This window comes from Centroberyx gerrardi, chromosome 14 (assembly GCF_048128805.1).
Source record: "Centroberyx gerrardi isolate f3 chromosome 14, fCenGer3.hap1.cur.20231027, whole genome shotgun sequence".
Taxonomy (NCBI): Eukaryota; Metazoa; Chordata; class Actinopteri; order Beryciformes; family Berycidae; genus Centroberyx; species Centroberyx gerrardi.
This window is the reverse complement of record NC_136010.1, coordinates 5,578,997-5,594,697: the sequence shown is the minus strand read 5'-3', so window position 1 is coordinate 5,594,697 and position 15,701 is coordinate 5,578,997. Positions and strand designations below refer to the sequence as shown.

The window sequence follows — 15,701 nt, the reverse complement described above, 5'->3', positions numbered from 1 at the left end:
CAAAAATAGCACACTGTTTTGAAAAACCACGACTACTTTCTCCTCGCACAAGACTTTTAGATGATTTTAGTGTCTGTGTTTTCATCACCTAACAAGCAAGTTGACTAACGGGCCAAACTCCCTAAAACTCTGTATTCCTTTAAAGGAGGTCTGTCTCATAATAGGAAAACATATCCAACATAATTATGGCATCATATCTAGTTTTATTAGACAGTAGAGACTAGTAGAGCAGACTGGAGAAATTCAAACCCATAATGTTGCAAGAACATTGGCTGACACTTTTGTCTACCAGAATGCCCCAGTGGGGAAATATTTGTTATGCCTCATTCCCATCAAAATATAATACTGCGGTCCACTTATTTCCTTTTACTGTAATGCATGGTTTTGTTTTGCTCAGAGCCTTCCTGCCATATCCTGTTTCTCCGACTGAAATCCTCCTAGTCTATTAAAGCAATAACACCCGCAAGGAGATTCTTTTCGGCGGTTATGGTTACGACCTGCATCACTTTAGTAACCATAATCACAGTAAAGAACTTCCTCACAGGTATTTATATAGCCTTTCCTGATTTTACTTGAGTTTTAAATTCCTTTGAACTGTCTTTTATTTCCTTTAAAAAATGTTTTCTTTTCCTATTCTTATCTTTTCCTACACTGTATTGGTTTTTATACACCAAATTGTTTTTATCTGTTTTCTTTTAAAAACTGATGATTTTATGACTTGCTGCATTTGTGAAGCACTTTGTAACGTGGATTTTGAAAAGTGCTCTATAAATAAAGATTATTATTATTATATTATATTATTACGGCTTTTATACTGCAGTTACCAACGCATGGTAACCGTTTGAAAAGTTTTCTTCAAGTGTAGTTTAAATGCAACAGAATAAAAAGACAGCACAAAACAAGAAAGATCGCTGACTAGCTTCTGAGTTGACATGGCAACCAATAAATCACGGATCGCCGGGTTATCCCGGTTGGAACTCATCTTTGACCAATCAGATTGCTTGGCTGTTGTTGCAGCTGTATTATATTTCCTAAGAAAGTATGCGGTTCCCCTGGCATGCGAGAGGTAGGGTGGTTTGATATTGACTGGTATTACACTGTTTTGGAATGAAGACAGTGATGGATTGTGTGTATGAAAAATAATATCGCTGGAATGGCTCTTATAATCCCTCAGATATGAAGGCGTGCGTGTGTGTGTGTGTGTGTGTGTGTAGTATGTGCATGCATATGTTTCTGATAGGCGAAATAAACCACAAAACACAGAAGTCCTCATTTGAAAGCAGACCTTTATACATATTTACAAAAAAAAAAAAAAAAAGTCTCCTTACACGAGAGCGGATCAGTAGAAGACAGTTTGGTTTCGTTCTGGAAAATCACAAGAGAGGAATACTGGCACAGAGACGTAAATATAGCAGAGCGGAGTGAAATACATCAGGGCTGCTAATGAGCGAGGAGAGGCTCTGCACCGGGCCTTTGAGGGAAACACTAAATGTTTAAAACGGTCCGCCATAAAAAAAAAAAAAGTCTTTTAGGAGCTCTGCCATACTTGTGTGGTGTTTGGATCTGGCACACACACACACACACACACACACACACACGCAAATGCACACATTCGGAGTTGTGTCCATGCAAGCTTTGATTATTTTTTGGATATTTGTTAGGTTGTTGGATCTGACACATACGTTTTCACGCTCACACTCAGGCAGGAAAGCACAGGCAAAATACAAACTCATATACACAAACACACACACACACACAGAAATGCACACACACACACACATTTGTGGGGTTGCTGGATCGGACGTTTCCACACACTTCCACACTCACACACAAGCAGACACAAAATACCTCCTTATACAGCAAGACAGTCTCTTTCTCTTTTCTTTCTCTCTCCACACACACACACACACACACACACACAGAAATGCACACACACACACACACACACACGCTCATTTTTGTGGGGTCGCTGGATCGGACGCTTCCACACACTTCCACACTCACACACACAAGCTGACACAAAATACCTACAGTGAGACACTCTCTTTCTCTTTTCTTTCTCTCTCCACACACACACACACACACACACACACACACACACACACATTTTTGTGGGGTTGCTGGATCGGACGCTTCCACACACTTTCACACTCACACGCATGCATGCAAGCAGACACAACATACCTACTCATACAGCGACACACTCTCTTACACACTCTCTTTCCCCTTTCTTTCTCTCTCCACACACACACACACACACACAGAAATATACATGCACACACACACTCATTTTTTGGGGTCGCTGGATCGGACGCTTCCACACAAATTCCACACTCACACGCATTCAAGCAGACACACAACGCCTACTTATACAGTGACATACTTTCTTTCTCTTTTCTTTCTCTCTCCACACACACACACACACACACACACACACACACACACACACACACATACATTCAGAAGTAGCTCAGCGCTGGTTACTCCTTTCATGTGGTGGAAGAGCCCAGCTCCATTTTAATTTTCTCTGGGCTCTCTCCGCTCGGAGGAGGCCGGCCGGTTTATTTTTCCAGCGGCATCAAAAGTGTCTTAACTCTCCATTTGGCAGATTTACTGCTTCGGCCTCTGAACTTTCATTTCAGCTTCTCTCTCTCTCCGATCCGTCTCACGTCCAACACACACACAGGCGCGTACTGTACAAGTACACACATACACACACACTCAGAGGGCACACAAATAGACATGCACACAAAGACACACACACACACACGCAGAGTGAAATAAGGGTTTGTGAGAGGTCACGGTTGAACGGCGGACCTGATCAAGGCCGCGAAGCGTTTCCCAAACACTCTGACCTCACAACTGGTGAAACAAGCCGCTTCACTCCAAATTAAACAAATAAATACCACTGAGAAGAAAGTTAAATAGAGGCGGAACAAGTCGTGTTGGTTTAACATTTAAACATTTAGAGCAAATCACAATTTAGCGCCTCGCCCCGAAACACTGAAGTCTCTCAGCTCCCGCAGGCTCGAGTCCACTTGACGCCACTTGTGTTTTGTATTTTCCCCAACCCAAGTTCCCACTTCTTGTAATGAAGGCTTCTTTTCTGTACATTGGGCCCGCTTTGACATTTTTTTTTTTTCCTCATGATTTCTCTCTTTATCAGCCGGAGCCTCGGGATCCGCAATATATATCTCCTCTCCTGTTGTTGGGATCCACCAAAAGTCGGCCCCATGGCTCATTCTGAGAAAACAGCCTGTACTGTAAAGAGTCTCATGAGACAGCGCAGGCCGTTCGTTAGGTCCTCTTTAAAACTCGTTTTCTTCCCATATATCAAAACACTACAGGAAATCTATTCAATTTTCATATGCGTGTTGAAAGTTTACAAGGTTCAGTGTGCTGAGTAACTTCTGACCAGGGTCTGAAACTCATTTTTTTGTCCTTTAGACGCAGAAGCTCACAAATTCACCAGTCACGTTCATGTTTTACATGCTAAAATATATGATTTTGAACAGTATTCGTGTTTAAAATCCTGCTCAGTTGCCTACTTGTCTAAGCGGCTGATGGTACTAACAGGATTACCAGACAAAGCTAAAATCTACTATGTTTGGAAGATAGTTGGTAGTAATTTCAAGCCCTGGTTTCGACCCTCAGACCCATTAAAACCATTTAAAACACATTCAACAATTTCAATAAGACATGAATGTCAAGTGGAAAATACAGTATAAGCGTTCTTTTCTTCGTTCCTGAAAAAAGCGTATTTTTTGTCGGTGGAAGGTTTTCATCAAATAGCAGCAAAATACTTTTTTTTCTGGAATTGACTTGAAGTTGTCTGGCACAAATGAACCTTAACATTTTTTTTTTTTTACTAGATCTGTACACCATGTGAGACTCCAGGCAAAGCCAAACAAACACTCCAATATAGATGGAGATGTTATGAGACACTCCAAATCCAACTGGGTCGTCCTTTCAGTCCACTTTAAGAGTTTTTCCGTTCTGTATATCTACACTGACGGTCTTTCTGCGCCTTCTGCACCGCGGCCGTGGTACAGCGGCAATGTCAAACACGTCTGCGAACCTTACCGCTATGTTTCGATCACACCCATACCGAGCAAAACATAAAGGGAAAGCCTCTCCCGCTCTGCGTCAGTACGGGGAACGGCACAGAACGCTAACGCGGTGGGAGAGCTAGGATCCCTAACCTCATCAAAGCCGTCTCCGTGCATTTTCACTTCCTTTCATCTTCAGTCTCTCGTGGTCGTCGTCTGTCGTCTTGCGGTCAGACCCCACCTATGTGGAGAAGCTAACATTTCAGGCAAACAAAAAACACACTCATAGTAGCTGAAGCATATGGAGGGTGTCATCCCAAAATGCGATATATCCATTTGGGGGTTAAAAATGATGCGTAATCGTTATTTATGACCCAATTACATTCTCAAAAACGGTACGATTTTAAGCAGATTTCCCCCCCCCCCGCCCCGATAGCTAATAACTTTAAAGCAGCAGTCATTTTTAGAAGAGCAGGATGTCGTTTTTTTTGAATATATAATTTTGGAACAGCACTGGGGTTTTTTTTTCTGATGCTAAAAAGAGACTCCCCACATCCACAGTCTCCTCTCAGAAGTCCTCAGAGTCAGTCGGCCTCGGCGATTCGGACGTGCTGCGCTTCCTTCATTCAACATGCTACGCAACCTAAAGCATCCCACCGTCGTCTTTTTATTCACAAAGTCTTTTATCCGAGAGCTTCGAAAGAGTCCCGTCTGTCCAAATCCTGCTGTGAATGAAGTCTGTAGGTGTGTGTGTGTGTGTGTGTGTGTGTGTAGCTTAGTGTGGATGTTTGCCACTGTAATGGATGGATGTGTGTGTGTGTGGATAAGTACACGTGCATGCGTGATGTGTTTCTGTACATATGTGTGTGTGTTTCTCAGTGTTTAAGTCAACGATAATGTGTCTGAGTGCGTGTGTGTGTCTTTAGTGTAAGTCAACAAAAATGTGTGTGTGTGTGTGCGTGTGTGTGTGTCTTAGTGTGTAAGTCAATGAGGCTGCGATGCGTTCAGGCGCTCCTCGGTGCCCTCTGCTGCGGCTTGCTCCTGCTCTTCCTCCCCGCCGCTCTTCCTCCTCCTCCTCCTCCTCCTCCTCCTCCTCCTCCTCCTCTTCCTCCTCCATGCTTGTGCCTCTCCCCCCTCTGACCCTCCTTCTTCGGTTCCGTGTCGCCGTGGCGACGCTGGTTGCGCGGCGGACGGTACCCCAGCGCCCGGCAGTGCTGGCCGAGGTTGCCGGGGTGAATGAGCGCCATCACGTCCTGGTACCAGGGCTGGGTCCCCGCGTTCTGATTGGACGGCGGGCCGGACGAGGAGGTGGCGAGGAGGCGGTTGGCCGAGGGGCTCCAGACGGCGAGGCGGACGGTGACGGCGGTCCAGTGGAAGCCGTGCTCCTCCAGCTGGCAGTGGTAGACGCCGCCGTGAGACAGCTCGGCCCGACGAATCAGGACGCCCCGCTCGATCACCACCAACTGGTCACCCGACACCACCTGGAGAGAGAGAGAGAGAGAGAGAGAGAGAGAAGAGAGAGAGAGAGAGAGATTGTGTGAGAGAGATAGAGAGAGGGAGACAGAGAGACAGAGAGAGAAAGGAATGGGGAAAGAGAGAAGGGGAAGGGGGGAGGGTTATTTAACCAAACTGTTTTAGTTGTGGGAAACACTGTATCTTATATTCATGTGAAAGTGTGTGTGTGTGTGTGTGTGTGTGTGTACCTGGTGCAGTTCGGGACTGTTCTCCCCAGCCTGTTTGTACCAGGTCACAGCAGCGTGTCTGGACCGGGGCAGACACTCCAGGTAGGTGCTGTTGCCCTCGGCAACCATCATCACCCTCTGCTCCGCCTCCACCTGCAACCCGGCTGCAAGAGACACAGACACATCTGTTTCATCTCCTTTGTTTGGTTAATCTGTTAATGTTCTGTTATTAAATTTTATACTAGTTTCCTTTCTTTTTTTCTTTTCTTTTCTTTTCTTTCCTTGTCCTCTTAGACAAATAGACAAAAGTTTGCTTGTTCCAACTGCAGATTATCTCCATATGTTCTACTGCTGAAAAGCCATATTTTGCATACCATGCATACTGTTATTCATGTTTTCATTTATTTTATATCTTAACTTAAAGGATAAGGCCGGTGTTTTTTAATGCATTGCTTACCGTCAATTCTGAGCCAGAATCGTCCTATGAAAATAACAAAATCACCAATGCGTTTGCTCTACTCCTGTTACTTTCTGACTTCCCGCGTACCGTTTTTAGCCGTCAACCCAAAGTAATTGCCTCCAATTGTAAACTAAAAACCTTCAAATACAGCTCACAAAGACATGGTTTACATTTTAAAAATCGTTAACTGTTACCATGAAAAATCAGGCTGTTGTAGTTATTACCAAATCAAATTCAAATGGGAACAAATTCTTCATTACGCCGGGGACTATTTTCTGTGCTACGGAACTACTTTCCTGAGATCGCAAAGTGTTTACAGCCGGCATCGCGATGATGAAATATGTTGCCCAGAGCAACGGCATGGCTCTTTGACGTGTTTTTAATCATTTTTTTAATACAATGGAGTTCTATGGCTGCTGGGACATGAGGCTGCATTGGGCACCGGCTACATGGACGAGATTTGCTGGCAAAACAAAATCATTGCTGATTTTGTTATTTTCATAGGATTTGTTGACGGTAAGCAATGCATTAAAAAACACCGGCCTTATCCTTTAAGGGTATAGACCATATCTACACATCACTCTCTCAACTTTTCAGAAGCTAAGAAAAACAGCTTTGTTTTTAGCTGCATTTTTGATTTTATTTAATTGGTTTTGAAAAGGTTTCATAAATCCAGTGGTTGTAAAATTTTCTCAACCCATTTCCCAAGGAAAACAACACCATCTATATATTCAAGGGTATAAACTATGTTAATATCAAGGGTAGAAACTCCATCTATATACTGGGATAAAGACCTCATGGTTTCTGTGGCTAAGGCCATGGACCCCATGCACATGTGGATAAGCTGTGATGAAACGAAAATCAAATTTACTGTAGCTAAAATATTGTGATACAGCTCAAGTGTCAATTTCCTGCCAAAGGCTACATCACACTGATGGTATCTGAACTTTTAAAAACAAACCGAACAAAGAGTTTATTATGATTAATGTGTGTAAGGAGTGTGTGTTTAGTGAGTTAGCTGCTTACCTCCCTGTCTGACACACTGAGTTAGAGGATCCTCATCCTCCCCTAAATGACGAGCATTCCTCCTGTATACAGAGAGAGAGAGATGGAGAGAGAGAGAGAGAGAGAGAGAGAGAGAGAGAGAGAGAGAGAGAGAGAATCAAAAACAGCAGTTAGTTGAGTTCTACTTATATAAAAGTCAATACAAACCACACAACTTTGCAGAGGTCACAATTTTAAGGCTGACTCTCCACATTGTTACTTTTATAAGCGACCAGATCAGATTTGTGTGTTTGGAGAGTATCATTATCAGCTGTCATCATGACTGTCATAGTTGGTTGTCATAGTAACGATGCAGGCTGTTGCCTGTTTCAGAGGCTTTTCCACCAAGAAACATTGAATACTTGGGAATAAAAATGGTGCTGTAGGAAAACTGCCGCACACACACAGAAAGACCCAGAAAATGAGCTGGAAGAAAGGCAGCGCTAAGAAAGGAAAACAGCTTCCGCACACTTTATAAAAGAAAAAAGTTTTAAATTTAATTGTCAAGCTTTTGCTGTTACATGGCCTTCATCAAAATCAAATTTGTGCCTCGATAAAATGTGCGGAAACTGATTTCCTTTCTGAGCAAAACATTTAAAGATAGTGAATACACAAAATTATTGGCCTTCAAAAAACCATATCAAGCAAACCCTAATGAGCCTAAATTCTCTCTGGGTTTTGCAACTGCTGCAAAACATGGAACTTTGCCCGTTGCTTATTCCGACTGTTTTCATGATGATAGTTACAGGTCCCAGTGCAGAACGCATTCATGAGAGGAAGCATGAAGCCACTTGTTGCAACGTGAGCAAATACAGTACATGTCACATAGAGGGTGACAGGAAAAAAAAAACCCACTTCAAATCGGATCAGAGTCGCCCGGATAAACCAAGCAGCCAAAACCACGGGTGAATACTGAAGCGGCGGCAGCAGCAGTTCCTCCAAAAAAGACTCCAAACCGCCAAACTCCATGCAAGTCAATGGAACCACAACCCGACTTCTCTACCCAAGTCAATAAATTATGGTTATGGCCTCATTATGGTTTCACTTCTTCTAATGTGTGTCCATGTGGCGATTTTCAAAGTAATTGTGTCATTAACGGGATATAATGGATATAAAAGGGGGTTGTTTTCCTAGTGATTGACAGGACGCCTGTCCAGTGAGCGACAGGTCGCCGATTATGGACCAATAGTAGACAGACAACCCAAACTCCACCCTCAGCCTCGCTTTGGCTGCTCCGGCTCCAAAAAATGTCAACATGGCGGTGATCATAAACCCAATCTCCAGGCTTCAAAATGGCCCTTCACTGCTCCATCTGTTGTTACAGTCTGTGGGATAAACTCAGTCCAGTCCAGTCCAGTCCAGTCTAGTCGAGTCGAGTCAAGTCCAGTCCAGTCTAGTCCAGTCTATGGTCCCTACCTGCGAGCAATGGGCATGTAGGGGCTGCAGGCGTGGCCGTCCCAGGTGCAGTATGGGTCCCGGGCCAGGCAGCACTCTGCACACGCCTGACCGTACAGCTCACACTGATACAGGCCCAGCTGGGACACGCCCTCCCTGGAGCCCACAAACAACCACTGCTGGAGGGAGAGGGGAGGGAGAGGAGGAGGGAGGAGAGGAAGGAAGGAAGGAAGGAAGGAAGGAAGGATGAAAGAGAGAGGGAGATGGGGGAAGGTAGAAGGGAGGAGGAGGGAAAGGAGAGGGAGGAGAGAAAGGAAAGGAGAGGGAGGGAAGGTATGGGGAGAGAAAAAGGAGGTTGAGGGGAGTATAGAGAGAGAGAGAGAGAGAGAGAGAGAGAGAGAGGGCATCCAGTTTATTCCAGTAAAACAGGGAGAGATGCATTCAGTCAACAGCCAACCCAGAATCATCTTTACTTTCTGAGCATGTGTGAATGTGTGTGTGTGTGTGTGTGTGTGTGTGTGTATGTGTGTGTGTGTGTGTGTGTGCTGCTGTGTGTGTGCACGCAACACAGTAGTGCTTGTGCTTGTAATCTCAGTGTGTGTGTGTGTGTGTGTGCATCTGGGTGAGCGAGCTTCTTTAGTTTTTATTCATGACACCCAGACAGTTTTAACAAAGCAATGCAAGGTGTATTTCTCGTGTGTGTGTGTGTGTGTGTGTGTGTGTGTGTATGTGTGGAATCTCTTCATTATCGCTCTCAGCTAGGGTAACCATAGCAACTGGTGATGAAGCTGTCCTTGGAGATACAAGGTGGAGAGATGAGTGCTAAGTGCGTGTGTGTGTGTGTGTGTGTGTGTGTGTGTGTGTGTGTGTCTGTGAGGGAGTTTGAAAGTTGGAAAGTGAGTTTTTCCCTCTTCCTCTCGTCTCTTACCTTTTTCTTTGAGAGCGTCATGGCTGTCACCGGTGATTTGTGCTGCGAAGAAAGAGAAGAAGAGAGAAGAGAAAACTGAGAAACACATCGAGTTTGAATTGAGACAGTTGGAAAAAGAAACTGTCACACTCAATAAGATAGAGAGATAGAGAGAGAGAGGGAGAGAAGAGAAGAGAAGAGAAGAGAAGAGAAGGGAAGAGAAGAGAAGAGAAGAGAAGAGAAGAGAAGAGAAGAATTGAGAAGAGAAGAGAGGGGAAGGGAAGAGAAGAGAAGAGAAGAGAAGAGAAGAGAAGGGAAGAGAAGAGAAGAGAAGGGAAGAGAAGAGTTGAGAAGAGAAGGGAAGGGAAGAGAAGAGAAGAGAAGAGAAGAAAAGAGAAGAGAAGGGAAGAGAAGAGTTGAGAAGAGAAGGGAAGGGAAGAGAAGAGAAGAGAAGGGAAGAGAAGAGAAGAGAAGAGAAGAGAAGAGAAGAGAAGAGAAGGGAAGGGAAGGGAAGAGAAGAGAAGAGAAGAGAAGAGAAGAGAAGAGAAGAGAAGGGAAGAGAAGAGAAGAATTGAGAAGAGAAGAGAAGAGAAGAGAAGAGAAGAGAAGAGAAGAGAAGAGAAGATACGGTCAAGAAACATGTTGGATTCATTCAGCTGAAACAAAGGGAAAGTTAAATGTTTTCAAGCAGATTTGTTTGAATAATCTCTGGGTGCGGCTCGGCTCGGCTGCGTACCACAACTGGAGAACAATATGTTTTTAATAGATCTGGAGAACTGAGCAGAGGAGACAGCCTGGATTTGTCCAAGTAGGTACCAAGTGGCTGCATTTCACATCAGAAGTGTATCACAAAATACATACATCTCTTTACCTTCATCGGGTAAGATAAGATCCCAACAACATCAGTCAGTATGAATACAGAGTCACATTTTGAATTTGGGTGTCCAGTGGAATCAAATTGGGTTGAATTGAGAACACTGAACTGTGGTTACAGAAAAAAGGCAAACATTTAAATTGAGGTAGCAATCTGGGTCTCTTTTAACTATACACATGATAACTGTATAGCTCAATGGGTAGTATACATACCAAATATGTATACACTCATGGGACTGTACTGCTTTGGATAAAAGCGTTCGCCAAATTGCACAATGTTGTGAATCTTTGGTTCATGACTGGACAAAACACAAAACATAACGCAGGATTTGCTCTTGCAGGAGTAGACTGCTTCCTCTGTGCATTTTAACTTGAGTTGACGTTATGTTTTTACACTCTGCCGTACCTGGAAGACCTGCAGCTGCTCCAGAGTGACCTCCTGGCTCTGACCGTGCTCTCTGGGCAGATGGATGGACTTCAGCACCAGGCCCGAGTCTGGAGAGACAGCATGGGAGGTCGGGGGTCAGTTAGCCGTGTACACACACACACACACACACACACACACACACACACTTAGAGACAATTACTGCAGCATCCCTCTCATTTTCCTGAGGCATAATTAAAGATGAACAACAGTTTTCCATGTTGACATTCATAATTTCACTCGCACAGACGTAGAGTGTGTTGTTAGACCACAGTGACTACGTTGAATTAATTTATTACTTTCAAAGACATTCAGAGAGTCTTCGTTTTTAATGTTTACAAGGCTACAATGTTTATATCCGGATCTTGCGGCTTGGAGAGGAAGCTCCGCCCCTTTATTTGATTAATGGTCTAAATTGAAGGCATTCCAGGTAACCATACCATCTACTTCACCCATTTACTAGAATTTCCAGCTCAATATAGGATTGTAACACAACATAGCGAGACTACCCAGCAAGCTATACCAGTTGAGTAAGAGGAATGCTACGAAACGCTTTCTCTAACTTCATTTTTCTCCACAGTTTCCCCAGTATTAACACCATGTCTCCTTTTATCTGTTTGTTTTCTCAGTCAACATTACAACCTGGTTTTAACTTCTCTGCTCTCTTAAACTCAGTTGTCTCTTTCTCCTGCCGACATGGTTACTGAGTGAGCAGAGAGGAAAAACAATCTGGAACGGCTCCTTCTCCGCACAACACTGTGTACTACGTCAGTGACTCTCAACCTTTTTCATATCAAGGACCCTAATTTAGTCCACATTAGAGCCACGGACCCCCGTTTGATGACATTTTTTCTCTCAAACCCAAATCTGAGAGTATTTTTATTGTCAGATATGATTTTGTCCAGAATTCCATGACTATCTGTATTGTAGGTAGAGAGATAACAGTGAAACTATGATCTTCTGCATTCTCTAATTGTGTTAGCTTCTTATAAATGAAATAATGGTGAAATTTAACAATTCATCAATTTGCTCCCCGGGCCCCACGTTGACAACCACTGTACTCCTCTGTGCTTGTGGCGTGCTTGAAAAAAATAATTTTTGTTGTTGTACGGGATCCACTTTGCTCAGCAGCTCTTCTAGTGGCTGAAAACTCCTATCTCCCTTGCTAAATGTGAGAATATCAACCCCCCCCCCCCCCCCCCTCTCCACCTGTGCCGATGAACAGGACGTCGTAGGTGCCGTCCACCGCCTCCACTCTGTCCACCAGCAGTTTGCTGAACTTGTAGTGAACGCCCACTCTGACCAGGAGGGGGCGCTCTCCCAGCGGCAGCACGTTTTCCTGGAACAGTGCAAACTTTTAGTGTTTTGAATTTAACGATCACAAGATGCAATATATTTAATGTAAAATATATTAACATATATAGGGCTTTAGGGTTAGACCGATATATCGGTTTGTCGATTTTGGGCTTTTATTAAGTATGGCATATCAGACATGGAGGTTTCTCCCTCATCACAGCTCTGTAAAACTTGCTTTTCTACCAAGAATAAAACCAAAACATAAACATAAACATAAAAATGGTACTGTAGAAAAACTGCAGCACACAGAAAGACTCAGGAAAGGTGGTGGAAGAAAGGCGGCACTAAGAAAGGAAAACATCTTGCACACTTTATCAAAGAAACAAGTTTTAAATTCAATTAATTGTCAAGCTTTTGGTCCTACTTGACCTTCATCAGAATCAAATTTATGCTTCGATAAAGTGTGAAAACTGATTTCCTTTCTGGGCACAAAAATGGTCAAATTTAAAGACGCTGAACACACAAAATGATCGGCACAAAAGAATCGTCCTTCAAAAACCATATCAATCAAACCCTAATGAGCCTTGTTCTCTTCGGGTTTTGCAGCTGCTGCAGAACCAGTTTTAGTCTCAGGTGAATATTTCATGCACTCATATTTTTCAACTTTTCATGGAAAGTTACATCAGCCAGTCTCAGTGTTGATGGAGTGTTCGCTAATTTAATATAACAACCCCGCCTGAGAATTAGGCCAAAAATAGAAAAGTTGCAGTCATGTGTTTGCTCTTTTAACTCAGCTATAAACTAAGCCATAATTACAATATAGTATAATACGATTAGTATAATTTAATATAGTGGAACCTGGAGCAGTGGGTGGGTTCTGCTGAAGAATATCACGTCGTCGGGATACTCTCTGGTAGAGCTGTAGCTTCCATATGTAGCGCTGGGACACTGGAGGAGAGAGAGAGAGAGAGGAAGAGAGAGAGGGAGAGAGAGAGGGAGAGAGGGACAGAGAGAGAGAGAGAGAGAAAGAGAGGGACAGAGAGAGAGAGAGACAGAGAGAGGAGGAAAGAGGGAGAGAGAGAGACAGAGAGAGAGAGAAAGAGAGACAAAAGAGAGAGGAAGGAAGGGAGAGAGAGAGACAGAGAGAGAGAGAGAGGGAGAGAGGGACAGAGGGAGAGAGAGAGAGAGAGAGGGAGAGAGGGACAGAGAGAGAGAGAGAGAGAGAAAGAGAGACAAAAGAGAGAGGAAGGAAGGGAGAGAGAGAGACAGAGAGAGAGAGAGAGGGAGAGAGGGACAGAGGGAGAGAGAGAGAGAGAGGGAGAGAGGGACAGAGAGAGAGAGAGAGACAGAGAGAGAAGGAAAGAGGGAGAGAGAGAGACAGAGAGAAAGAGAGAGAAAGAGAGACAAAAGAGAGAGGAAGGAAGGGAGAGAGAGATAGAGAGAGGGAGAGAGAGAAATAGAGAGAGAGAGAGAGAGAGACAGAGAGAGAGAGACATAGAGAGAGAGAGACAGAGAGAGAAAGAGAGAGAGAGAGAGAGAGGGACAGAGAGAGAGAGAGAGAGAGAGACAGAGAGAAAGAGAGACAAAAAGAGAGAGGAAGGAAGGGAGAGAGAGAGACAGAGAGAGAGACATAGAGAGAGAGAGAGAGACATAGAGAGAGAGAGAGAGAGAGAGAGAGAGAGAGAGAGAGAGAGAGAGAGAGAGAGAGAGAGAGAGAGAGAGAAAGGAATGGAGAAAGAGAGAAGGGGAAGGGGGGAGGGTTAGAGGACAGAGCAATATTCTGAATCAACGCTCTGGATCTAATTTACTCACCCTAATAGAATTTTTTATTATATAAATAGATACATTATAGGCAGAATCCAAATGATGTAAGTCACATGAAAAAAGATATTTCCAATTTCTGATTAATTTATGTTTTTCTTGAAATATCTTTGCTTTATTTGGTTAGTTTATATTGGTTTATATTTATATATTTGTTTCTATATCTGATCATCTCATGGTGATCAGTGACTGTAGTTCATAATGTTGTTACCCACATTTACTTTATTATTTCATTCCAAAATGAAATATCATTGGAAAATTCAATTCATCATTGTTGCAAAATGACTACTGTCTTTTTTTAAAGGTTAGGAGGTAACTGAGGACCTTGGCTGACAAAATGACAACACTTTTATAATGCCAAATGATAGATCATGAGGGTGATTACTGATTAAAAAAACAACTCTTCGCTGAATGCGAGGGTTTTGAGGATGATGAACTCACAGTTCCCGGTCGCGGGTACGGCACCTTGCCTGTAAACTCCGCCCACTTGTACTGAGGCCCCTCCTTATGCAGGAAGTTCCCTTTGAAGGCCCGAACCACGTCATCCATCCGGTACACACACACTGCCGACCCGTTCAGGATATCACTGAGGAAAGAGACGGAGAGAGAGAAAGAGAAAAAAGAAATGGAGATAGAGAGATACGCAGAGAGAGAAAGAGAGACAGCTGTCAGTCATCCTATTCAGACACGGATGATCTTTCCGCTCATCGTTCCTAGATCCAACATGAATAAAAACATGAGCATGATTTCGAGAGATGAGTTACACTTTTCTTTTAAGCAGTTTATTAAATTAGAAGGATATGTATGTATGCAAACCTATGAGTCACTGTGGGCTTCAGGCATGAAAGCATCAATCTGCTAAATGTGCGCCAGAACAAAAATATCCAGCTGGGACGAATGCCCCATCCCTTCTATTGTAGTTAGGATCATGGTTCAGATCTTTGGCAGTCAAAATGTGTGTGTGAAAGGTTCCAGCGCTGCTCGACGGGCACAGCCATAGAAATAGATGGGATAGAAAGGGCGTGTTGTGGTGCATCATGGTAGCATGCCTCAGTACGCCTAAGATGGCTGCCACATAATTGTATTTTACTGTGATATCATCCACAGGGATTCAGTGTTTTGCTCAAAGACACTTCAGCAGGACAGATGCTTTCCAACACCAGAGCTCCAATCCAGGTCTTCCAGTTTAAATGATAATGCAATTGTAAAGCACATGTTGCTTCATTCCCATACACTGCACCAATGTTTATATCTACGACAACAAAACTTCATATCAACAACGGTAAACATGTCACCCTCCACGAGTGATCTTCACTCTTTCCAGGCTAGAAGAAGAAGAGGGGTCAACAACTGAATCAATAATATCAAGAAGCACCATAGAGTTAAAATGGGGTCAGAGAAATAAAACAAGCAACGCAGCACCTGTCTTGGGCTAATCAGTGTAATTTTGAAAATACTGAAACGCAGCAGTGAGATGCATTATTTCGCCAAATTTCATAAAAATCTGATCTGTGGTGTCTGAACTATCCCATGTGACACAAGGACAAACGAACAAATGAACCATGTAGCATCCCCCCTTGGGCCAATCAGTGTAATTTTGATCATGCCAGAATGCAGTGGCGGGATGCATCATTCCCCGACATTTCCTAAAAATCACATCAGTTGTGTCTGAGATATCGAACAAACGAACAACAAACGAAAAGAAGGAGACCAGAAAATAAGACGCTCTTCCAAATAAGCGATGTAGCGC

General features: G+C 43.5%; 1 protein-coding gene across 1 annotated transcript in view; it reads right to left on the bottom strand.

Annotated features, from left to right (window-relative positions):
- Window positions 1–4,534: 4,534 nt before the first annotated feature.
- sema3h (sema domain, immunoglobulin domain (Ig), short basic domain, secreted, (semaphorin) 3H) overlaps window positions 4,535–15,701 on the bottom strand; it is a 65,392-nt gene continuing 54,225 nt past the window's right edge. Inside the window, 9 exon segments of the mRNA XM_078288252.1 lie at window positions 4,535–5,530; window positions 5,753–5,895; window positions 7,218–7,279; window positions 8,652–8,809; window positions 9,559–9,600; window positions 10,817–10,905; window positions 12,044–12,173; window positions 12,989–13,078; window positions 14,393–14,537. Coding sequence (XP_078144378.1) covers window positions 5,054–5,530; window positions 5,753–5,895; window positions 7,218–7,279; window positions 8,652–8,809; window positions 9,559–9,600; window positions 10,817–10,905; window positions 12,044–12,173; window positions 12,989–13,078; window positions 14,393–14,537 — 1,336 coding nt within the window. The 3' untranslated portion in view covers window positions 4,535–5,053.